We start from the raw sequence: 26,757 nt of genomic DNA, 5'->3' as shown, positions 1-26,757 counted from the left end.
ATAGCCTACATGACTCTGCACACATCTTCCCAGAGTCACATGACTCCCACCTGCAACAGGTGCTGCTGATTGCATCAGCAGTGCTGCCTTGCTGATTGCTTCACACCAGGCCCAGATATTAGAACCTCCTGCCACATCCTGGCTAATAACAAGCCTGGGATGCCAAAAACCTGACATGGGAGAAAGCTCCTCCCAGGGATGCACTGAACTCCAGGAATTCTTATTCAAAATCAAACCTACAGTAGCACCTGCAGGTTGAAGAAACATGACAATCCACCGGATTACCCATGAAAATGGACCAGGCAAACAAAGGGACAAAATGTAACTAGTTTATTAAATGTCCAACAAAAAGGGAATTAATCAATATGGGGAAAGAAAGGTGGGTAGTAAAAGTATAAGCAGTCTGATGAGAAATATCTGAGCTTGCCTGGAAAGCATAAAGTGTTCATCAAATGGATGCAATAGTTAGTAATGCCCTGCAATGGAGCTGGGCTACTATTCAAACTCTCAACCCCCAACTCTCCCAAAGGGGGTTGGAGGATGTTAGCAAGCTGGCTAGAGTAACTTAGCAGACAAAGCAATGAAACCTTCCTCATAGCAATCTAGCTAATACGGTCCCTTGCTTAAAGTACGTATGGCTCATGAAATCCCCAGTCACTGTGCTTTTAAGAGTGCTCCTCTCTGAGCTTCCAACAAATGGCTCACTCAGGCAGTTGGCAGGGAACAACCAACAATTTCTGCAGGCTGGGAAATATAGTTTTGCTTTGATATTGTCATCAAGTTTCTGGTTGGAGGAGTGGAACCAACCTGGTCACTTTATCCCACCCCCTTGACCTAGATGGACAGGTCTGGCTGTCCAATCACTAAGTGCATGCCAATCTTGGAGGGTGTATATACACGAAAATAAGCCAAATCCACAGTCAGCACATTTTTGGGAGACACTGGAGTTTCCAGATACAGACTGCTTGCAAAGGATGCCCCAGCAGCTGTTTAGGCTGCTGAATCTGCACAGGAGCTTCTGGGGAGTTAAAAGTGTCTAAAAATATAGAAAAATAGATGAAAAACCAGGACATTCATCACAACTGTCCCAAGGGGCCCACAGTCAAAAAAAAGTTACAGGAAAGACATCAGAGGAAGGGGAGGGGGCAGAGGCAGAAGAAAACAGGGGCAGAATATTAAGAAAAAACATATCTATGTCCATAATATAACTTTTAATTCATCCACTATTCTGAAAACTATGTGTTTTAGTCAGCTGCTTAGAATATATATGAACAATTCTTCAAGTTCTAGGAAGGAATGTAACCAACAACATTTTAAACAAATGGTCAGTGGGAATACTTTTACACACAAGTGTTCTGTCCAGCTTTGAAGGATTTAATGCAGAACATTACTGGTTGCTCTTTTTTCTTCTTCAGTTTCAAGTCTCTTAAGAAGTTTCTTAAGAAGCTTACGAGACTGTCACCAGAAATTCATGCTGGACCAGTGACATACTACCTTCAGCAAGGTTAATAGTTATACAGTGGGGATGCAGTAATTGTCCTACCACAACATTATTTCAAAATGATGGGAGACTCAAAATGTTGACATTGATATAAAATGAATCAGAGTAACCAATTAATCTTTTACTAGTGCTGATGCAGCCACAAGGCAGCCCTGAGGTAAGGGAACAAATATTCCCTTATCTTGAGGAGGCCCCTGTGACTGTTCTCACCACCAACACCACAGGATTCAGTACATGCCCCACTGGCATGGCAACATCAGAGCTGGAAAGTTGGATTGGACTGGGCCCTTAGAAAGGAGCACATATAGTCACTACAGCAACAGCAGGAGTTATAGAAGAAGGTCCATATTGATTCCTCCCTAGGTTATCCAAATTTCTTTTTGCAGGCTATTCAGACCCTACATTAGCTGTTGTACAACTGCAAAAAGCATGAGCAGGTATAATGGAAACATGATGGCTCAGAAACAGCATGGTCTGCTGACAAATTCTAATGCCACAGGTACTATTCTCACCCTATCCCTTGATCTTCTTTGAGGGGTCAGACTGGCACTGATCCCTACACAGTGGGGTTAATTACACAGGTAAGAGCACTTGGGACTTATTTTAGGTTTCCATAACATTAAAGAATGGAGGTAACTGCATTCAATGGAACTTGGAAAGGTAATGAGGTCTTATATATTTTAGAAAGTCAAATCTGAAAGTCAGTATCAAGGCTGATGGTACTCAAAGGTACTTTTAAAAAAAAGTTATTTGTGATATTCTACTTACCAAAATTGAATGCATTCCCATGTATATTCGGCTACAGCAAACCAGAGAACACCAACAAACTGCAAGAATCAGTCCATACATCAAAGGATACTGGGTAAGGGAGGAGAAAGAGAAATTACATTGGACTAGTCTGAAATGAAAACATTAAGTCATTTTCAATGAAATAAATTGTGTCAGTATGGATCTTACAATGCATCTTTATTAGGTTAATTCTATCATCAATTAAAATGAAAATCTAAACATGAGCATTGTGCTGATGGTTAAAAGATCAAGAATGGGCCATGGGTTAGCATGCTCCCTCTCTCCCTGAGAGGAAGCATGCTATTTCCCACCCCATCAACATTGATCATGGCACATTATTTATATCTTTAAAATATTTATATAATGCCTTTCTTATGAAGAAAACAAGGCAGCTTACAACAACCCAAAGCAAATGTAAAGCACAGTAGAAAACAAGATTGATTAAAATGCAGCTAACCTCAAAAAAAAAACAAACATTTGCAACAAGGCCCTTTGACAGTATGCATTCCACCACTAGCAAAGGCCCTCTGCAGAGGCCTGTCTTCACCATCTGTTGAAAAGTAAGCAGTGGTGACAGGCCTCCGTAAGGAGAGTATTCCACAACAGTGATGCCACAACGAAGAGATAAACTCTGTCATTCACCAAGCTTCAGACAGCAGCATCTCTAAGCAGACACATGGAAGGAAGAAGTCCTTAGCAAAACAGACACACCAGTGCCAAGTACAGTTAATTATTAAGCATAGATTTAAAACTATGGTTTACAAACACAAGAATGGAGGGGAAAATTCCCACAGGAGACAGGGAAAGAGAAAGCCTATCCCGATCACTTAACTATGGTTGAATGACTAGCAACATTATCTGCAAGGCAGGGCATTTATTCTGAAGCGGATGTCTGGCTTAGATGTGGAAAACCCAAATACACATTCTCACTCACAGCCATTCAGCTACTGGTGGACTTAGGGACTTGCCTACCAACAAAGCAGGCCTGTGGTGAGAATAAATATGCACTCATATGCTGAGCTCATTGGTGAAAGAATGAGACAGAAATATGGCAAATAAAGTAAAAGGGGTTAAAAGTAGAAAGGATTTAAAATAGATCAGGGTTTTGCCTATAGGTACCACATCCACAATGATCTAGGGACAGACAAAGGAGAATTGGAATGCTGAGAGCAAATGGTGTTCTTTTAGCTACACTGATACAGCTCCTTTCTTAAGCAAAAGAACAGAACAAAACCATTTTGTATATTGCTGGTAACCCTTCAAGCGCAAAAAATTATGTACAGCTGATAACAGTATACAGAAGACACAACTTGCTCTCATTTAGTCACTGTGTAAAACTATGACACTAGCAACTTAAAAGCAATATACTTCAAAACTGATATATATGTAAAAAGAAAATACTTTCTGGATAATTAACCTATTTGACCTATTCCATATATATCACCCAATCAAAGCAATTAACACAGCCTTCCAAAAAAAAAAAAACAAAAAACCCCACAAGTTACTAGTTACCACAATATTGACAGGAATCCAATTTCACCACAAACTAACACACAAGAACTAACTTTTGCTTTCCTAACATTGCACCTGTTTGGTTACACTGACAGCAGATGTTGTACGGTGGAAGCATTTAACTGTACAAAAGAATGGATTAGATGCAGTTCATACAACCTGGCTGGAACCAGCAGGCACCTGGCCTCTCCCCTCCAAGCACCCTGCCCATCTGCAACCATAATATCCTCCTTCATCAAGAGATACAAGTATTAAGGAGAAGGAGTGCATGTTTAGTCATTTTTATTTTTTTAAACCCTCTGGAGGACCTTTTAAGTTGAAAACTGGGGTTAAAATATCCTAACACAAATAAATATAGTCAGCCCAGTCTTGCACATGACAGAGTTGAGTAAAATCAACTTGATGTGGTCAGCAAATGAAAGACATAAAACCAGAAGTTCAAATACTAATTCCACCCACCATTCTGCTTACTAAATACATGCCCTGGAGGGAGCCTGAGAGTAGAGAAAGAAGCTGCTATTCTGCCTCAATTCCTGCCTGTGTTTTGTCATTTGTAAAGAGGCAGTATTTTGGGTGTCAGGGATTTCCAAGACAATTTTGAATATACACGATTATAGCTTTACGCACTGACACTGGAATGATACCCTTGTGCAAGATGCAGGCCGACTATAAACAAATAGTTAATGTGTACACACTAGACACCTTCCTGACACATGCTGAAATCTTTTCAGGATAATTTACATCAACAAAATAGTTGTCATGTAATCACAAAATGCAGTGCATTTATTTAGTGCACCCACATTTATACTTGACATGTGTCAGAACAATTTCCAAGAATTTTTAGCACTACTGAAAAGTATCAAATATCTGGATAATGACTTTAGGAAAATTCTCCAGCAACGTAACAACCACAGGGTAATTAATTTATTTCAATATTATTGTGCTATGACTTTATAGTCAGAAAAGATAAAATTAATGAAACTTCTCAGTACTGTATAGTACTGCAAAGCAAGCATAATTATAGAACACCAACCTGCACCACCAATTAATGCTACCATCTAGGCCCCTTTTACACATTAAACAGGGTAAATCCAGATTTGCCACCAAGTATACACTCAATATGGAACCACAGCCAATCCTAACCCCTATGAGCATGTCTGTTGGATACACATGTTGGTTACTAGAGAGTGTTTTTCATGTCCATGGACACCTAAAATGTAATGTATGGAAGGGATCTCATTTACGCAACCAAAGGCAACAGTTGATAAGGTCCTTCTATAAAACATTTCATCTTGAAACACAATTTCTCTTGTGTCCAGAATATAGAACTTCCTAATCTAAAAGGCACAGTTATATCTCATTTTGCCAGTGTTCCACCTCTGTCTGAAGACTAAACTTTTACTTTGGCTGCAGCACAACACTGTTCTGTTAACTCCAACTCTTTTTTCTTAGCCAGTTTGCTGTAAAATGACTGCTTATCAATCAATCTTTATTTTACCCAGTTGAGCTATTCTTCCAGGAGCATTGGAGAAATCTTACACAGTTCCAAATTCATTACAAAAATCTTTGCTGATGTTCATTACTAAGGGTTCCAAAACAGAAGAGATGAGGAGGAGGGGCTCAGAACTTTGAAAAATACCTTTCAAATAAAGTCCTCAAACTCCTACTATACGGTATCTAAACAGAGAGAAAAAATGCTTTTCAGCAAAACACTGCAAAATGCTGCTCTGTACAAGACTGGAACTCTCTTTCAAAGCTTGCTACAGTGTGCTACAAAGCCATAAAAGGGAGGCAGTCACAAGACACATGGCAGGATGCCAGACCTTACTTTCATTTCCTTTACCATCTAAAGTAAATGCTGGCTCTTCAGAACTACAGTTTGTACAGAATATTTTCCTCTACAAATTGATACGCTAATAAACGCAGCTCCAACAATTTGCTGTGGTGTTCCATTTTTGTTTTACTCATGTAAAGTGATTTTTATAGTATGATACATCACTTAAAACAAAATAGCCATCTTGAACATGGAAAGGACCTGCTACTTAGTTACACCCAATCAATATACATCTGGTGACCCTTGTACACCACATCTACACAACGTACTTACACTAGCTTAATTCATTTCCCCTAGGAATTCTGGGAGCTGCAGTCTGCAAGGGGGCCTAGGAATCTCCACAAGCAGAAATAAATGCCAACTTGGCAAATGCACGTTCTTAACCTTCGTTTGCTGAGGTAACACGAGTTCAAAAGAGGCACTTGTAGAAAGGCGTGGTCAGTACTGGAAGGATTAAGCACACAAACTTCATCAATTAAGCCCTGTAAATACCACCCTTCATTATTTTTCTCATATCTGGGTTTATTTTGGCTGAGAAACAATAGGTTAAAAATGGCTTAGGAAAAGGGCTTAAGCATCACGTATTGGCCAATCCCCAATGAAAATTTTCCCATAATAGAAAGCTAAAACCGAGCTGGTGGCACCCAATTCAACATGTCATTTCTATCTGGTACTAGGATGGCTGTGCTAAACTGGTGTCTGGCAGCTGTGAAGAACTGATGTGAGCTACAGTGGTGTACCTAGGCCATCTGTCATCCGGGACAAACTAAAATTCCCCCCCCCAATTTAATTAATTAATTAAATTTATTATTTGCAAAACTATGTGATTTTTAAAAGCTGCCAAACACACAGCTGCCTAAGACAGACAGCACTACATTGGACAAGCAGTACAGCAGCATATTAATGTCGCACAGAAGGCTCAATTTGCAGCACTGGACTGCTTGAGAGCATAGGGAAGAACCCTGCTGAGCACACTGAGAGCAACATAGATATTTATTGCAGAAAACCACAAGACCAGATTTGCAGTGTTAGTGAGACACTGACAGCAAAACAGACATGTGCATGTGAGTTCACTGAAAGCAAAAGAGACTTGTGTGAGTGGTTCACAAGAGAGCATAGAAACAAGCCATACTGGAAACAGGTCAAGGTAAGGTCAATTAGCATCTCTCCCACAGAAATTAGCATAAGGTGAACACCACTACATTGGAGAAGCAGCACAACACAGCAGCATTAGCCATCTCACATCTGATAAATCAGGAGTGTCAAACATAAGGCCCGGGGGGCCGGATACAGCCCGCAGAAGCTTTTTATCTGGCCCTCAGGCTCTCAACTGCTGAGCAATGCTGAGGTGACACTGCTGAAAGGGTGGCCCACATGATAATTGGGTTAGAACATAAGAACAGCCCCACTGGATCAGGCCATAGGCCCATCTAGTCCAGCTTCCTGTATCTCACAGCGGCCCACCAAATGCCCCAGGGAGCACACCAGATAACAAGAGACCTCATCCTGGTGCTCTCCCCTACATCTGGCATTCTGACTTAACCCATTCCTAAAATCAGGAGGTTGTGCATACACATCATGGCTTGTACCCCATAATGGATTTTTCCTCCAGAAATTCGTCCAATCCCCTTTTAAAGGCGTCTAGGCTAGACGCCAGCACCACATCCTGTGGCAAGGAGTTCCACAGACCGACCACGCGCTGAGTAAAGAAATATTTTCTTTTGTCTGTCCTAACCTGCCCAACACTCAATTTTAAGAACATAAGAACATACACATCATGGCTTGTACCCCATAATGGATTTTTCCTCCAGAAACTCGTCCAATCCCCTTTTAAAGGCGTCTAGGCTAGACGCCAGCACCACATCCTGTGGCAAGGAGTTCCACAGACCGACCACAAGCTGAGTAAAGAAATATTTTCTTTTGTCTGTCCTAACCCGCCCAACACTCAATTTTAGTGGATGTCCCCTGGTTCTGGTATTATGTGAGAGTGTAAAGAGCATCTCCCTATCCACTCTGTCCATCCCCTGCATAATTTTGTATGTCTCAATCATGTCCCCCCTCAAGCGTCTCTTTTCTAGGCTGAAGAGGCCCAAACGCCGTAGCCTTTCCTCATAAGGAAGGTGCCCCAGCCCCGTAATCAGCTTAGTCGCTCTCTTTTGCACCTTTTCCATTTCCACTATGTCTTTTTTGAGATGCGGCGACCAGAACTGGACACAATACTCCAGGTGTGGCCTTACCATAGATTTGTACAACGGCATTATAATACTAACCGTTTTGTTCTCAATACCCTTCCTAATGATCCCAAGCATAGAATTGGCCTTCTTCACTGCCGCCGCACATTGGGTCGACACTTTCATCGACCTGTCCACCACCACCCCAAGATCTCTCTCCTGATCTGTCACAGACAGCTCAGAACCCATCAGCCTATATCTAAAGTTTTGATTTTTTGCCCCAATGTGCATGACTTTACACTTACTGACATTGAAGCGCATCTGCCATTTTGCTGCCCATTCTGCCAGTCTGGAGAGATCCTTCTGGAGCTCCTCACAATCACTTCTGGTCTTTACCACTCGGAAAAAGTGGTAAAGTGGATTTTAGTGGATGTCCCCTGGTTCTGGTATTATGTGAGAGTGTAAAGAGCATCTCCCTATCCACTCTGTCCATCCCCTGCATAATTTTGTATGTCTCAATCATGTCCCCCCTCAAGCGTCTCTTTTCTAGGCTGAAGAGGCCCAAACGCCGTAGCCTTTCCTCATAAGGAAGGTGCCCCAGCCCCGTAATCAGCTTAGTCGCTCTCTTTTGCACCTTTTCCATTTCCACTATGTCTTTTTTGAGATGCGGCGACCAGAACTGGACACAATACTCCAGGTGTGGCCTTACCATAGATTTGTACAACGGCATTATAATACTAACCGTTTTGTTCTCAATACCCTTCCTAATGATCCCAAGCATAGAATTGGCCTTCTTCACTGCCGCCGCACATTGGGTCGACACTTTCATCGACCTGTCCACCACCACCCCAAGATCTCTCTCCTGATCTGTCACAGACAGCTCAGAACCCATCAGCCTATAGCTAAAGTTTTGATTTTTTGCCCCAATGTGCATGACTTTACACTTGCTGACATTGAAGCGCATCTGCCATTTTGCTGCCCATTCTGCCAGTCTGGAGAGATCCTTCTGGAGCTCCTCACAATCACTTCTGGTCTTTACCACTCGGAAAAGTTTGGTGTCGTCTGCAAACTTAGCCACTTCACTGCTCAACCCTGTCTCCAGGTCATTTATGAAGAGGTTGAAAAGCACCGGTCCCAGGACAGATCCTTGGGGCACATCGCTTTTCACCTCTCTCCATTGTGAAAATTGCCCATTGACACCCACTCTCTGCTTCCTGGCCTCCAACCAGTTCTCAGTCCAGGAGAGGACCTGTCCTCTAATTCCCTGACTGTGGAGTTTTTTCAGTAGCCTTTGGTGAGGGACCGTGTCAAACGCCTTCTGAAAGTCCAGATATATAATGTCCACGGGTTCTCCCGCATCCACATGCCTGTTGACCTTTTCAAAGAATTCTATAAGGTTTGTGAGGCAAGACTTACCCTTACAGAAGCCATGCTGACTCTCCCTCAGCAAGGCCTGTTCGTCTATGTGTTTTGAGATCCTATCTTTGATGAGGCATTCCACCATCTTACCCGGTATGGATGTTAGGCTGACCGGCCTATAGTTTCCCGGGTCCCCCCTCTTTCCCTTTTTAAAAATAGGCGTGACATTTGCTATCCTCCAATCTTCTGGCACTGTGGCCGTTTTGAGGGACAAGTTGCATACCTTAGTCAAGAGATCTGCAACTTCATTCTTCAATTCCTTAATAACCCTTGGGTGGATGCCATCAGGGCCCGGTGACTTATTGATCTTTAATTTATCAATGAGGTCTGAAACATCTTCTCTTTTAACTTCTATCTGACTTAACTCCTCGGTCAGGAGGGGCCGTTCGGGCAGCGGTATCTGCCCGAGGTCTTCTGCCGTGAAGACAGATGCAAAGAACTCATTTAATTTCTCTGCCATCTCTACGTCTCCTTTTATCTCCCCTTTCCCTCCCTCACCATCCAGAGGGCCAACCGCTTCTCTGGCGGGTTTCCTGCTTCTAACATATTTGAAGAAGCTTTTATTATTCCCCTTAATTTTGCTGGCCATGCGTTCCTCATAGTCTCGCTTGGCCTCCCCTATCACCTTCTTACATTTCTTTTGCCACAGTTTATGTTCCTTTTTATTCTCTTCATTAGGGCAAGACTTCCATTTACGGAAGGAAGCTTCCTTGCCCTTCACAGCCTCTCTAACTTGGCTGGTTAGCCATGCGGGCACTCTCCTGGATTTAGTGGAACCCTTCTTTCTTTGCGGTATACACCTCTGCTGGGCCTCTATTACTGTTGTTTTAAGCAGCCTCCATGCACTCTGGAGAGATTGGACTCTTTTTACCCTCCCTTTCAACCTCCTTCTAACCAGCCTCCTCATTTGAGGGAAGTCCGCCCGTCGGAAGTCAAGGGTTTTTGTTAGAGATTTGCCTGGTATTCTTCCCCCAACGTGCACGTCAAAACGGATCGCAGCATGATCACTGTTCCCCAATGGCTCAGTAACGTTTACATCTCTAACCAGGTCCTGCGTACCGCACAAAATTAAATCCAGAGTCACCTGTCCTCTGGTGGGCTCCGTGACTAGCTGATCTAAGCCACAGTCATTTCGCACGTCAAGAAATCCGGTTTCCTTATCGTGACCAGAACACAAATTGACCCAGTCAATATGAGGATAATTGAAGTCCCCCATGATTACAACCCTGTCCTTCCTTGTCACCTCCCTGATCTGTTTCCTCATTTCAAGGTCCCCATCAGATTTCTGGTCTGGAGGACGATAGCACGCCCCCAGTATTACATTGCTGCACAAGCCTGGTAATTTAACCCACAGATTCTACGGTGGAGTCGGACCCACCTTCAATCTCTACTTTGCTGGATTCTATCCCTTCCTTAACATAAAGGGCCACCCCACCTCCAACACGCCCCTGCCTGTCCCTCCTGTAGAGTTTATAGCCCGGGATTGCGGTATCCCACTGATTCTTCGCATTCCACCAGGTTTCCGTTATGCCCACTATGTCAATATTTTCCCTTGTCACCAGACATTCCAGTTCTCCCACCTTTGCTCGTAGACTTCGGGCATTCGCATAAAAGCATTTATACAGGGAATGCCCCAGGATGGGCTGCTTATTCGCTCCTTTGTCCCCGCATCCTCTCATTGTGCCAAACCGTCTATCACATCCCATCACCCTACCTTTCCCAATTTCTTCTCCTACCCTGCCTTTGTCTTGTTGTTCTCTAACCTCCCCATCCTCATCCCATAGGGATGAGGAGTCCCGAACCGGATGCCCCTCGGCTCCTGTCGGCCTTCCCCCAGGGATCAGTTTAAAAGCTGCTCTGCCACCTTTTTAATGTTATGCGCCAGCAGTCTGGTTCCATTCTGGTTCAAATGGAGCCCGTCCCTCTTGTACAGGCCCCGCTTGTCCCAAAACGTTCCCCAGTGCCTAACGAATCTAAACCCCTCCTCCCTACACCACCGTCTCATCCACGCATTGAGACCCCTGATCTCCGCCTGCCTAGCTGGCCCTGCGCGTGGAACAGGTAGCACTTCAGAGAACGCTACCTTTGAGGTCCTGGCTTTCAGCTTCCTGCCTAAAAGCCTAAATTTGGCCTCCAGGACCTCCCAGCTACATTTGCCCACATCGTTGGTGCCGACATGCACCACAGCCGCTACCTCTCCCCCAGCACTGTCTACTAGCCTGTCTAGACGAGAAGTGATGTCCGCAACCTTCGCACCAGGCAGGCAAGTCACCATGCGGTCCTCACATCCGTCGCAAACCCCCCTCTCTATGTTTCTAATAATCGAATCCCCCACTACAAGAAGCCCCCGACCCCCCTCCCGCCGAGGAGTATCCCGAGTGCGCTCGGATACAGGCCCATCCCCTGGAGAAGGGATCCCCCCTAGGCGATTGTTTCCCTCCTCTCCAGGATGACGTCCTCCAGTCCCGAGACTTCCCACCCGGGCAGCCGAGGAGCTGCACGCCTGAGGTTGGGACGAAGCCTGATCGTCCCCAGAAGTCTCCCCACGGTCCTCCTCTGGCTGCCTGTGCTTCTCCAGGTCGGCCACCAAGGCTTCAAGGGAGCGGACGTGTTCCCTGAGAGCCTGGAGCTCCTTGCATCGAGGACACACCCATGACTTATGCCCCAGAGGCATATAATCATACATGTGGCACTCGATGCAGAACACTGGATAGCCCCCACCCTGCTGCTGGCTGTCTGACTGCATAGCTTTTTTGTTGTTGTTGTTGTTTTATTTAGGGGTCCTTTTAAAAACCGTACACTGGATAGCAGCCCTTTTCTCTAGGGAAGAGGAAGGGCAGTGTATGGGGCCCTGGCCTCCTCGCCCTGCTGCTGAACTCGCCCAGATGCTAAACTCTTGTGCCTTACCTGGCACTTAGTTCCCAAGGCACTGGGTTCCCAGAGGCCACACGCGTCTGCAGAGAGCCTCACGCGATGGCCTGCCTAGCTTTATACTCCTGGCTGGCTCCTCCCCCCTTCTTCCTTCCTGATTGAAAGGGGGCTGGCCTTCCCAGGTGAGTTTACAAAAGCTCAGGAAGGCAAATGGCTGCTGATGGGCGTGACCTACTCTGCAGGCTCCTGAATGGACTGCTTGGATTAGCCTAATGGGGCTCTTAATGGGTTGGGAATTGGCCCTTCCTAGGTCCTTTCCCTCCTAGTTCTGTTCTCTTAGGCTGGACTGTTTTTGTAACCTCAAGCTAGTTTTTATTTGGGTTTGTTTAATTATTTATTGCTCTCTAGATCCTGTGTCCCAATTTACTGACCTGTTTAGGTTATGTTCTAACTTAGATTAGGTTTAAACTGGGTTAAGTATAGGTTTAATTTAAACAAGTAGAAAAACCTGCTTTCCACTTTATCCTCCTCCCTTCCTTCGATTAAGTGCTACCTTAGGTGCAGCTAACTTTCAACTTTGATTTAAATGCCTGATCCTTGGGCTCTTACTCACGAGTAGGACTCTGCTCTTACTCACGAGTAGGACTCTGCTCCTGCTCAGAGTAGCCCTATGTACCTCCCTTAGGTGCTAACTTTCAATTTTGATTTAAGGTTGCTTTAAAGGTAAGGTTAAGGTTAGAAGACAGGGAGTTAGAAAGACAAAGCGTTAGAATGAGTACACTTACCTCCTTCTCCTGCTCCTCCTCCTCTCCTTCTCCAAAACTCAGAGGTCTCCTTGCCTTCTCCTCGCCCAGATGTTAAACTCTTGTGCCTTACCTGGCACTTAGTTCCCGAGGCACTTGGTTCCCAGAGGCCACACGCGTCTGCAGAGCTCCCATATCTTGAAATATGATAAAGATTTGTGTATTTTCTCTCCTGTCATTAGCAGCTAATGAGTTCCTACATGAGAACTAAGTGTTTAATTCTGGTTTTGACCTGTTTAATGACATCACTTCCTGTGTAATGACATCACTTCCGGCCCTCAGCAGGCATCATGAATGCAATTTGGCCCTCTGTATGATATGAGTTTGACACCCCTGTGATAAATGATTTCAAGGCTACACCACTGCAGCAAGCAAACCCATACTTTTGAGCATGGTGAAAACCACAAGGCTAGCACTAAGATGATTACTGGGCTGGGGCACCTTCCTTATAAGGAAAGGCTAAGGCGTTTGGGCCTCTTCAGCCTAGAAAAGAGGCACCTCAGGGGGGACATGATTGAGACATACAAAATTATGCAGGGGATGGACAGAGTGGATAGAGGGATGCTCTTTACACTCTCACATAACACCAGAACCAGGGGACATCCACTAAAATTGAGTGTTGGGAGAGTTAGGACAGACAAAAGAAAATATTTCTTTACTCAGCATGTGGTTGGTCTGTGGAACTCCTTGCCACAGGATGTGGTGACGGCGTCTGGTCTGGACGCCTTTAAAAGGGGATTGGACAAGTTCCTGGAGAAAAAAACCATTACGGGTTACAAGCCATGATGTGTATGTGCAACCTCCTGATTTTAGAAATGGGCTATGTCAGAATGCCAGATGCAAGGGAGGGCACCAGAATGAGGTCTCTTGTTATCTGGTGTGCTCCCTGGGGCATTTGGTGGGCTGCTGTGAGATACAGGAAGCTGGACTAGATGGGCCTATGGCCTGATCCAGTGGGGCTGTTCTTATCTTCTTATGTTCAAAAGAGACATGTGTGAATCAACCTAAAGTAAGGCCAATTTAGTCGTGCTTTCTTTATCTGTGTTTCCCACAGACAGCTTCCTAAGTGGTAGACTAAATAACAGTTAAGGCCAGGATAGCACAATAATGTACGTATTACTGAACACAGCATTGTAGCAAGCAAATGCATGATTTGTTTATGTAAAACAACAGTAAGGAGCATTAGAGTTAGAGCAAAATCCTCTGCTTTCACTCAGAACATTGGTTGGGCTGCATGTCTATATGAACTTATCAGGGAGTAGGCCCCAGTGAAAATAACAGAACTTACTACTGAGTACACATACGTAGTACTGGGCTACAAATTGGTTTTATTGAAGAAAATTCTTAATAATAATATCTGGTGCCAGATGCAAAACTGGAAACGTTATATAGGGTGAGGGGAAGAGAGGGAATTTCTACTACTGAGAAGTGATTGAAGTTGGAAAGTGCTGCTCATTCTGAGCTTTTAGCTCAGTGATTTTCATTCTTTTTCATCTCACAGCACACTGACAAGGTGCTCAAATGGTCAAGGCACACCATCAATTTTTTGACAACTGACAAAGCACACCACACGGTTAGTGGCATCCCCCAATGGCCCTACTAATAAATAACCCTCCCTCGAACTCCCACAGCACATCTGCAGAGCATTTGCGGCACACTCGTGTGCTACAGCACAGTGGTTGAAAATAGCTATTTTAGCTTTTAAAAAGTCTTTAGGTCTCCTCAAACATTTACAAAGTTGAAGTTTCTGAGCTTCCCCCCCCCCCCAAGCCACTGCTAAAGTTAAGGAATCAAGAACCTGGTTTCTGTGAGCAAAGCTACTGCCAGTGCTACACTCTGGATACTACTTAGACATCAGGAAAAGAACCACGAGGGAAGCATGCTTGTAGGTAGACTGGTTCCAGGTGTTATTAGATATGGCTCAAATATTTAACACCCTGCACTACTTCTCTCATAAACTTTTTAAATTACTGTTCTCAACCTCTGAACATGGACTAATAGACCATGTTGGCAACCTTCAGTCTCGAAAGACTATGGTATCGCGCTCTGAATGGTGGTTCTGGAACAGCGTCTAGTGTGGCTGAAAAGGACTAATAGAAGGCCTTGCTTTATATTGTTACTCAAGACAAACATTTTAATTTTGAAGCTTTCACCCACCAAACAACCCCAACTAGGGGCCACCAAACTCACCATTGACTCTGGTTATGTCATAATCATTTGATCCAGACAGCCACATAGACCACTGATATCCCACAGCAATAGTCTCTACCTACTGCAACAGCCACCCAAATAAATTAGAGGGAAGACAAGGGCACCAGCATTGCAGCAGCCTCATAAGATCCAACAACTGCTAATCACTACAAAGAAATAAAGGAAGAAAAGTATACAAAGAGCTTCAGGCATAGAAACATATATGCATACCAACCTATTTATTAAAGGTGCAAACACACTAAACTTAGAGCAGTATGGAAAAAATCTTGTAATACCATGTAGTAATACAACATCACCCATGCCATAAGCACATTCTCACAACTTCATAGAATCCACACCCTGTCCCTGCATGTCTTTAAAATTGTTTTCCAGACTGATAGAGAGACCCTTTGGAACTCTGCCTTGTAAACAAAATAGGTTTACACTCAATTTGTACTTGCAACAGAGTGCTATTTGAGTGCTTTTATAAAAAAGGAGGTCATGAAATTCCCTCAAATTACAGGCTTATTAGCTTGCTCAATGTCATCAGTAAACTTTATGCCTTGCATCTGAGAGAGAAGCTATTGGCCTGGATGGAATCTCAAGACATTATAGCCGATATTCAGGCAGCCTTTTGCCCTGGAAGATCACACCTTGATCAGACTTTAGTGCTGCAATTTCTTGTCGAAAAACATCTGGCCACTAGGGGTTCTAGACTTTTTGCAGCCTTTGTTGATTTCAAGGCTGCTTTTGACCTAATCCCTAGATCAAGGCTATGGGATAAGTTTGCAGCCTCGTCCATTGACCGTCGATTATTGCTGCTTATGGTTAGCTTGTACAGCAATTCTGGCATAAGGATTAGGTGTTCATCTAATGGTCATCTAACGAATCCAATTTTGGTTAATAAAGGGATTAGACAGGGTTGTGTTCTTGCCCCCCTCTTATTTAACTTTTATATAAATTCATTGATCACTTCTTTTGATGATCTGGCCTTACATCCCCCAAAGCTTGCTGATCTTCATGTTCCTGTTTTGGCATATGCCGACGATGTGCTTATATTATCAAGAACACAGGTCGGCATTCGCCATCTAGCTCTGGTCAGTTCACAGGAGGAATTAATTATAAATTCTGATAAAACAAAGGTGCTGGTTTTTGCTAGACGTTATAAGGCCTTTCGATGGCTCCTAAATGGGAAACCCATTGAGCAGGTTAAAATAATAAAATACCTAGGGGTGATCTTTCATTATCAAGGAGGCCGTTTGGCCCACAAAAACTATGTCGGTCAATCAGCTCAGAAAACATCTGGTGCCATTTATCGTTTTTATTTATCCAAAGGCGCCAAATTTCTCCCTACGGCTTTAAGGCTGCACACTGCTAAAACTAGGGTTCAATTGCTCTATGGCTCTGAGATCACCCCATATTTAAATACCAGGTCTTTGGAGGTGATCCAGACCAAATTTTTGCGCCAATTGATGTATGTTCCCCAATGTGTGCCAAACACTGTGGTCAGGTTGGAACCCGGTTCCCCAAGTATGGAGATGTCAATGTGGCTAAATGCCTTACATTATTTTTTGAAGATTCTCTCGCGACAGGATAACTTTACTTATTTGATCTTTTCGGATCCTTTTGTAGGCACCTGGGAAAAAAGGTGCTTGGATCATTTCAAACTCTGCAATCTCTCCCCAGAGTCTTTAATGATGATGAGCCCGGGAGACGCAAAAGAAATTTTGCGTCAGAGGTTGGTAGACCTTGAATTGAGATCTGTGAGAGCCAGACTTTCTGTGTATGTTTTTCTTGGGGATCAAGCTCTTGCATTTTCTCCTGCTAGATATTTTTATAATATTGTTATACCTAAATTTAGGATTGCTTTTACTAAAGCTAGGTGTAATGCACTTTTATCAGCAGTTCTTTTGGGGCGTTATGCAAGGCGTCCCTATTCAGAGAGACTGTGCCCCTGCCCTCAAAATGTGGTGGAGACAACTGCCCACATTGTTTTGCAATGTCCATATTATGAGGATTTGAGATCTAAATTTATCTCCCCGATCTTCGGTATTGAAACAGGGATGCAGGTGGAGGAGCAGCTTGCTTTTCTGCTTTCTGATGTTTACTCGGATATATCACTCAGGGTTGCCCGCTTCTGTTATGCTGCACAGTTGGTTAGGAAGAAAATTGAGAGTGTAGACCTGTGATTTTATGATTTTATATATGTGTAACAGGGTGTTGGTTTTAATTCTGTGTATTTTGTTTTGTTGTTTGTGACGAGCTGGTCGGATGACCGTAAATAAAGTATCTATCTATCTTGAGTGCTTTGCCATAAAGCCTCAGTTCCTAGCAGCTGGACTAGGAAGTCACCTGAGACACACTTGGGGTTACATTCAATGGCATCCTTCAGTCTCGGAAGACTATGTATCTCTGAATGGTGGTTCTGGAACAGCATCTGGTGTGGCTAAAAAGGCTGATTCAGGAGTGACAATCCCTTCCACACTGAGAGCAAACAAACTTGGGGTTAAATGACTTAAGGCGGCAGGAACACAGGCTACAGCTCTGCACACACTAAGACTACTTAACAGGACTCAAAGCAGCTGCTATGCATGCAGGACTGCAACCACAGACTCCAATCAACTCTGTCTATCACATCAGGACTTATTAACACAAAAAGATCATAAGCAATCTGCAGTCCCTCCCTACACACTGAGCTTCTGTAAAGGCTAGATTCACAGAGGTCTCTTTTCTTCCAGGTTGTGAGCCTCTTAGGGACAGTCTTCTCATGTAGGAGGAGGAAAAAAACAGTAAACCAACCTGAGCCCATGGGATAAAGTGAAATTAAAACGGAAATAATAATAGTTATTGTATTACTGTTTGCAAATTCTGGCCTCTTGGTGGAAAGGTGAAAGGTGGAACAAACAAATTTTCCATAAATAACAATGACCTGCCAGAGCACCGGCTTCAATTTACATACATGAATGTACCATATGAAGGTATGAAACTTTCCAGCATGACCACCAAAAGCAAATTTTGAAGTGAAAAAGAGGCAAAAGGTGAAGCTGAATGCTGACAGTTTTGGATAACTGCCAAAATCCATCAAGGGAAAAAAAAGACTTAAGGAACAACTGTTAATGGGGGTGGGGGCAGGGAAGAAAGAGCCCAATGGCATTATAATTATGCACCCTCACCTCCTTCCTTTTCTCTCCCAACCCCTACCCATCATTACACACCTTCTTCTTCCTTCTTCAGGGCAGATTAGGATTGGGCTGTTTGTTGCACATTCTATTTATTAAAAAAAAGGAGGACTCTTTAGGGAGTTTAGCACTGGCTGGATTATGGCCAATATTTTAACATGTTCATCCAGATGAAAGGCACACAACAAAGCCTCCATCCCTCAAAACAGAACAGACCTAGCAACCAAGGAAACTATGAAGCCATTTACCACTGCATAAAAATGCACAAAACATTTAACACAGTTGAAAATTTCTGACTACTAGCCACTACCAGCCACTCACTCACTCACTCACTCACTCACTCACTCACTCACTCAGAGTGTAAACATCTTTAAACTGTACAATTGCAATAGAAAGAACAACAAATTTCTATCTAGTCACAAAACAAAATATTCCAAAATATAAACTAAACTAAAAGTGTAGTCCTTTTGCATTTTCGAACAACTTGCATTTTTCAGTAGTTTTATTAAAAAGAAAAAAATTCAGGAGAAAGTTATTGACTCTCTTCTGCCCCCCCCCCAAAACAGATTTACAGTTTGAAGAGTTGTGGTTACCAATTATTTTATTATGAATCAGACTGGTTTTCTCTAGCATCAAACTGGGGCCTTTTTGTTTCTTAACAATACATGTTAATTTAAATGACGAAACTCTGGAAAGTAAAATTCTCCTTAAAACATAAAAAGGATCATCTATAAATTGAAGCCACAATCAAAATACCTGCCTGAGAAATCTCTTTGAATCTGGCAAATAGCCTATGCTCTTTCTACACACACACCTGCTTTCACAGCCAGCAAATGGAAACACTTTTTAGAGGAAATCTTTGTCACTTTTTATATACACATCTTCAATAAAGTAGGAATAATTGAGGTATAGTTCCAAGACATAAATTTGAAATGGTTAGTGAAAAATCTGTGCAAATAAAAGAAAAAATCAGAAAAAAACAGTGTTTTAACAACTTGAAATCTTATCAATAATTTGGTGTTTATTCAAGTATGTGGAAACTAATACACTGTGCCAGTAAGCTGTTGCTTAGCAAAATACACAAAATCTTGGTTATGAAAGCTCAAAGAAGGGAAAAAAATCAAAACACAAATTGCTTAATTAGGGCAGTGTTCAGAGTGGTGTTTTATCTCCCTCTTACAAACTTGTAAGAGTTTCTCTTTTGCCCATTAATCATCTTGCCATTGGGAAATTCCTTTTTCCACTTTTATTACATCCTCCTGCAACCCAAGGCTTACATCCTGATTGGATGTGCTGGGAAAAGGTTTTTGAAGAGACTTCTTTCTTGACTGAGTTAGTGCCAACAGCCTTATAACTGAACAATTGTTTCAGGAGTATTCATAAGGAAGCAATTCATCTCCAATCCTTATGACCCAGGGTCAGGTTTTTTTTTCTTATCCAAAGGAATTAAGTTCATGGGCTTTATTTTGCCAGTTGTTCATATGGTTGACATCTACTACCCAGAACAAAACAACTTGCAATCTACACACACACATACCCCTGACCTGACTGGAGTCCACAAATGGCTGAAAATAAACTCAAAATCAGTATTATTGCCAGGCCATGTGAGGGCCCAATCCTAACCAATTTTCCAGTGCCAGTGTAGCTGTGCCAATGGGGCATGCAGTGCATTCTTTGTTGGGGAGGCATTCACAGAGACCTCCTCAAGGCATGGGTACATTTGTTCACTTACCTTGGGGCTGCATTGCAGCTGCACCAGTGCTGGAAAGTTGGATAGGACTGGGCCAAAAGATACCACTAACTGCATTCTACAGCTACATCCAATTCAGAATGGGATCCACTGGGTAATGGGAAATAATTATTTTCATAAACATAATTCACAAACATACGCATGTCATCCAGAAATTTAATTTTTTTAAACACTTTTTATAGCACAGTACAGTATGTAGAATTTTCTATACAGGAAAAGCAAAATGGGCGAGAGATTGGCAGTTTTGAACATACTGTACTTTTGTTACCTCAAGTAACCTGCAATCTTGAATGATCACAAAAAAAATAAGTAGAAAGGTAATGGTTAAACCACAAGTCCTTTGAAATTTTTGGACCATTCCATTGCACAAACTGACCATTTTTTGCATATATACTCCGACCTGAAAAACCTGATCAAGTTGTACATGAAGCATCTAGGACTTCACTTCCCTTTTACATTGCCACATTCATGTTATCTACCATGACCTAGAGCGGTAGTTCCCAAACTGAGAGTTGGGACCCACCAGTGGGTCATGACCCAGTTTTTGGTGGTTCATGAAACTAACACAGCAAATTAGGCTGTGTACATCAAAGGTTAAACAAGTTGCTAGTTGGGAAAGAGCACTCCTGCTCAATCACCATCATAGCCACACCCCTTGGCATTCACAAATAAGGCAGTAGTCTTTAGGGTTGCAGCAATCTCTAGGGCAGTGATTTTCAACCTTTTTCTTCTCATGGCACACTGACAAGGCACTAAATGGTCAAGGCACACCATCAGGTTTTTGATAATTGACAAGGCACACCAAGCTGCCAGTGGGAGCTCACATCTCCCATTGGCCCTATTAATAAATAACCCCCCAAATGCCTGTGGCACACCTGTGGACCACTCGCGGCCCACCAGTGTGCCACGGCACAGTGGTTGAAAACAGCTGCTCTAGGGTCCTGATGAACGCAGGCCCCAACAAACTCACGAAGGAAGACCCCCCACAAGCAAGCAAGGAAAATGTATTGAGCCTTATGGAAAGCAAAACTGAGCCACATGTGCATGTTTAACCAAGAGTAGGCAAATATGCCTTGGCTTTTATCAAAGGCTAGGTGAGGGGGAATGCAGGCCACTGGAATGGTCCCAATCTGATAAACATGAAGCTCAACAACTGCTCCAGAAGGCAGTCCTGTTCTGTCCCCATCCCCCCAATATTGTAAAAAGGATAAAAACAGAGGCTTGAGTGGCTGGTAAAGTGAAACACTTTTTTTTAAGGCTTGTAAAGCCTGGTGGGTCCTGCCAGAATGTCATTTTAAAAACTGAGCCCCAATGCTAAAAAGTTTGGGAACCACTGCCACAGAGCTATCTAAGCTGTTCGATCCTAAACACACTTGCTAGGGAGTAAATCCCATTGAACACAATCCTTATTAGCTTCTACTGACCCTAACACCATTCTTCAGATAGCTACATTCATCTCACAAATTGTGGTGTCCAACTTGAAGCGTGCCCCTATTCCTTGAAGTCTCTGATTTATGGGAGTTAACTGTGGGTTGGTATGTTATTAGCAAATGAATCTCTAGATGTATGAAAGCGTTTAATGATTTCTTAACTCTATGCCAATAAAGGTACTGAAACTGAAAAACTGACTTAATTCTGAGTGAACATGTTTAGGATTAAGCTGTAGATGCCCCATGTTTACTCCTTTGCTTGCTCAGTTTGAAATCTTCATGCTGTGCTCACATCCATCCACAAACACATCCCAAACTAATATACCTCTTGCATGTGTCTGTTAGTGGGTCTAGTTAGACCCTTACTTAGGTATAGATGCAGTGTCTTATGGGGACAGGGGGTTGGACCAAAAGCCTTTATGAAAAGGAAGGTTTTGGGGAGAAATTTAAAGGAATTAAAGGGGTAAATGTTTGAAGAAAGAGGACACTTTCCAAATGGCTGAACGCAGTTAAGCACAATGAGCAAATATCACTGGTAAGGACATGGCAGACATCCACAGGTGATGGGGGCAAGGCCATTTAGAATTTTGAAAGTAAGAATAAGATATTTTACAAGATTCAAGAACAATGTAGGGATATGACTTGATCAAAGCAATGAGAGAAGTGGATGATTTCTTATAGCAAAGTACTAGATACAAAGGAGGAAACTTTTATGAGACAATAGAAGACTAGAGAAAAAGAGTTTACAGTAAATCAATGTGAGAGATGACCAGAGTATGCTCCAGTTTTTGGCTGCAATCCTAACCACACTTTCCTGAGAGTAAGCCCCATTGAACAAAATAGGAATTACTTTTGAGTAAACCTGGTTAGGATTTTGCCCTTTGCCAACTAGTTAAGAGTGGAAGAAGAAAAAAACTCAGTGATGGATTAAATATAGAGAGCGAAAGAGGAAACAAACAGAAACCAAGACTATAGGTCTGATCTATCACTGCACGCAATTTTCAGTCACAGTATTTTTCCTATTGTTTTGTATTAGAGCAAGACATCGCCAATGAAGATTAGGATATTAAAATCATTTTAAAATGAAAACACTGTGGGGTTTGGGTCTTTATCAAGCATCAGAAAAACTGTGCTTAGGATTTCAGCCTTGATGTTCTATTAAAGTTACAAATTACCCTTGGTTGTTGTTCCTGCATATAAACAGAGTAAAGTAGAGATAAACGGAGAAGTCCTATAACATCTTATTGATCTACCCAGGTTTCTAAATTGCTACAGCTTCTAGTTATCAAAATATTGTGAAAAATGCCAAGATCTTCCTACAGTATACAAACAGAACACTACTTCAAAAAATATAGGTCTGTTTTCAAGTCTTTTTGTGGCTTATGTTCAGTTCACCACCCATGCAGTAAAAGACATCCTCATACAGCCAATGAGGTACTTCAAGTATGCAAAGGAACAACAGCAAGAATGGATTCTTGAGAACATACTGGAGTGCAATGTTTCTAACACACTAAAGAAACTGTCCTAGTTCAAGAAAAAAAAAGTCATCATCGTTCACATCCTAGGATAGCCATATAAAGATCAACTCTTCCAAATGCATAAATACTTACCTGGTAAAGGATTTGTTCAATTTTGTATATACAGTACTCTGTATTTTAAAGGAGAGAAGTGCAATTTAATATTTTCACCAGACTATTTCAGCAATAATAGTACAGTCTTGACTAATTATCTTAATCTGAAAAACACAGGGTCCTTACCTGCCAACGTCCATAGCTGAGCAGAACTAGTGACACAGGGATAGCCGTGCCCGACATGGCATGGGTGGAGGGCATGCTGTACTCAGAGTTATAGAAAATCTCCAGTTTCACCACTGGTGGGGAAGCAGGTCGAGGCCAACGGATAATATCCTTGGTACACTGGCCCAAGTACATGACCCAGACCCAAACAATGATGAGCCTCCTGCCCATCCAAGCATCCACATTCCAGATGCAGAAAGGGAAAAAGGTGATATAGAAGAGTTCGTTGCCCAGCTCTGTGCCCAGGCTGAAGATGTAATAGAGGAGGGGGCTACGAATTGAGAACTCCTGGCACACAGATTCTCCAGTCAGAGAGTTGCGACGAAGCTTTTTTGTGCCCTTGTAATGCTGATTTTCTTCATCCGGGGGCTGTTGCTCAGATTCTGTCCCACAGGGTTCCCCAGAAACCACCCCATTCCTCATGTCATGCAAGTGATTCCCATCTCCTTTCTCTCCCTCCTTGGTGGGATCCAGGAAGCGGTGTCGCCCACCTCCTCCACAGTCTCCATCTCCCTGGTCTGTCAGGCAGCTGCCATTGGCCCAGGGGGCTTCTGACCCTTCTGTCAAGGATCTCCAGCTGGGGGGTGCTTCCACCCCACAGAGCCGCTGGAAACTGGCAACTTTCTCCGGATCCTGCAGGTAACTGATCAAGCGATGGAAATTGGGCATGCTGAAGAGCTGGAAGTGGGGAGTCCAGGCGAAGCAAGACTGAATCTGAAAGGTGGTGGATAGGGAACACACTGGCGGTGTCAGCCTGCAGGGGAGAAAAATCTGGAAGAACCACAAGGGGGTTTTCCTAGGGTAGAAGTAGCAAGGCCACCAGCTGCAAAAGTACAGGGAGTGAGACTGGGAGGGACACACGTTTCTGCTTCAGGAGAGGGTGTCGTGCACCCCAAAGGTTTTAGGGGAGCAAAAGGTAGATTGTAGGTTTCCTCTCCCAGAAAAAAATCTGGAAGAATTCGGGGGGGGGGGGAAATTGCTGTTTGTAGCAAGGCCAAACAGTTGGAAAAGTGTGGGAAATCTTACTTCTTTGGGGGGAGGCTCTGTTTGGGGGGAGGCAAGCTTTGGGGGTAGAGTCTGTTTGGGGGAGGCTCTGCTTTTTGGGAGGGAAGCTTTGAGGGAAGCTCTGCTTTCGGGGTGGAAAGCTTTGGGGGAAGCTCTGCTTTTGGGGGTGGCTCTGTTTGGGGGGAGGGAAGCTTTGGGGGAAGCTCTGCTTTTGGGGGGAGCCTTGGGGGAAGCTCTGCTTTTGGGGGAGGCTCTGCTTGGGGGGGGTCAAGGAGGGCCAAGAGCAGGAAGAGGGCTTGGATGGCAGGGGGCGCCCCTGTACCTGCAGTGGGGCGGGGGGAAGCGCAAGGGGGGAGGATGTGGAGCAGGCAGCGCGGGGGGGTCGGGCCGCGGGCTTCCCTCAGAGGGGGGGCTCTGCGCTGGCGGGGGCTGAGGCGACGCGACCGCGAAGAGGAGGCGAAGGAGGGCAGCGGCTCTGTCTCTCGGCCGGTCTCCCAGTCGGCGGTCAGCCCGCGGGGCGCGACCAGCCAGGCGCTCTCCCTCTGCCGCCACCGCGCAGCTCGGCCTCCCAACCGCCCGCCCGCCTCTCAGCCCAGCCGTTACCCTCCCTCAGCCCCAGCGCGAGCTCGCCCCCGCGCCCTGTCAGAGCACGCAGGAGTCGCAGGCGATGGAAAGGGAGGGGGAGCGCGCGCGCGCGTGCGCGCCTGCCCGCCCGCCCAGGGGCTTATGACGCGCATGCGCAGAACTCTCCTGTCAGCGAGCTTCTAGCCAGCATCTGCGGCGCCTTTGCGAGGATCGGTGGTGGCGTAGCTACCCGGTGCAGGGGGGGGCGGTTGCACCGCGCAACAATGCAACGCATCTGCCATTCTGCTGCCCATTCTGCCAGTTTGGAGGAGGCCTCTGTGACTACTGAGAGTAATGGATTTTGTGTGTATTGCCCTGGATATTCAGACATTATTATTATTGCTGTTGGAAACTCTCTCTTTAATTTGGGGGTGGATCTTAATCTATGTAAGTTGATTGCGGAGCAAATCTCAGCTGAAAATCAGGGCATACGTATAATAAATTTTGTGCCTTAGCATTCTTCTTCATTCTGCTTCATAATAAATGTGCGCAAACCACACTTTACTACACACTGAACTGATCAGAGCTGTGCACCCTGAACATTTCATTGCTATCTGCTTTCTATCACTATTTTCTGAGGAGACTGAACAGGGAGTGGGAAGCATAATAAGGTTTGTAAACACAGGATAAGGTGAGCAAAGTTGAAACAACCCCCCCTTCACATTTCTGTTATTTGCTCAATCAGGGAGTATGTCAGTGTCCTATATAAGAATTGGAGTGGGTGGAAGGGGTCCTTTGATAGGGAGGGAGCAGGAGTGATAGAGGAAGAACTGAAAATAAAGAAGTAAGTTTAACTAGAGAGTGAAGAACAATGCCAAGTGGTCTCTGCTGGGAATCTGAATCTTGCTGTGCTTTTGCTTTAACTAGGAGTACTATATATTCAATTATAAACAATATGTAGATAACAATGCTGGCCTAACTAACAAGGTTGTTCTAAGTATTGCTCTGTTCTTTTTTATATCAATGCTATTATGATTATTATGGGAAAGACTGAAAATACTGTAACTTGACCTGAGGCATTAGGATAAGTCAAGATAAAAATGTAATAATAATAATGATAATGATAATAATAATACAGGCATTTATATACCGCCTTTCTTGGTTATCAGATTTCTCCTCTGACTTTAATTCAAGGCAGTTCACATAGGAAGGCTGTTCTAAATCCCCGTAGGGATTTTTACAATTGAAGAAAGGTTCTCTCTTTCAAGAACCACACAACATTTCAGATGGATCTTTTAATAATAATAACAACAACAGGTATTTATATACCGCCTTTCTTGGTCTTTATTCAAGACTTTATTCAAGGCGGTTTACATAGGCACGCTTTATTTAAATCCCTTATTAAATAGGGATTTTTACAATTTGAAAGAAGGTTCTTTCTTTCAAAAACCACCACATTCAGGTGTTTCATTCCGATCTGGCTTCACATTCTGGCCTCCATCCTCCCACGCTCAGAGCAGATGGAATAGCTCGGCTTCAGCTTGTCAGCTGCTTCAAGGTCACACCTTGTGGATGTTATCTTCAGGCAGATGGAGGCTCTACCCTCTACACCAGACCTCCTGCCCCTCTAGACCAGACCTCCTGCCCTTTTATGGTCTGTTATCACTTTCTGGCCTCCAGATTCCTCCCACGCAGGCTGTCAAGCAGCTCCTTCATCTCTCCAAGAGCAGGTGGAATAATTCCTGGGCTTGTCAGCTGCTGGGCTGGGCTGCTGCTGGGCTGGGCTGGGCTGACAGCTGGGCTTGTCAGCTGCTTCAAGGTCTTGCCATTCAGGGTGCTGGTGGCCTCGAACTGGCGACCTTCCGATGTTATCTTCAGGCAAATGGAGGCTCAACCCTCTAGACCAGACCTCCTGCCCAAAATCCTCCTGTCCAATGTAAACA

General features: G+C 43.9%; 1 protein-coding gene across 1 annotated transcript in view; it reads right to left on the bottom strand.

Moving 5' to 3' along the window:
- Positions 1-24,418, bottom strand: part of SGPP1 (sphingosine-1-phosphate phosphatase 1) — a 34,416-nt gene extending 9,998 nt beyond the window's left edge. Inside the window, exons 1-2 of the mRNA XM_066629639.1 lie at positions 23,207-24,418; positions 2,270-2,359 (exon numbers count right to left, since the gene is read on the bottom strand). Of these exons, the coding sequence (XP_066485736.1) occupies positions 2,270-2,359; positions 23,207-23,914 (798 nt within the window). The 5' untranslated portion in view covers positions 23,915-24,418. The remainder of the gene's footprint in view (positions 1-2,269; positions 2,360-23,206) is intronic.
- Positions 24,419-26,757: the final 2,339 nt, after the last annotated feature.

Source organism: Tiliqua scincoides, chromosome 1 (assembly GCF_035046505.1).
Source record: "Tiliqua scincoides isolate rTilSci1 chromosome 1, rTilSci1.hap2, whole genome shotgun sequence".
Lineage (NCBI taxonomy): Eukaryota > Metazoa > Chordata > Lepidosauria > Squamata > Scincidae > Tiliqua > Tiliqua scincoides.
Note: the sequence above shows the minus strand (reverse complement) of the source record. Positions and strands in the feature narration are given on the sequence as shown.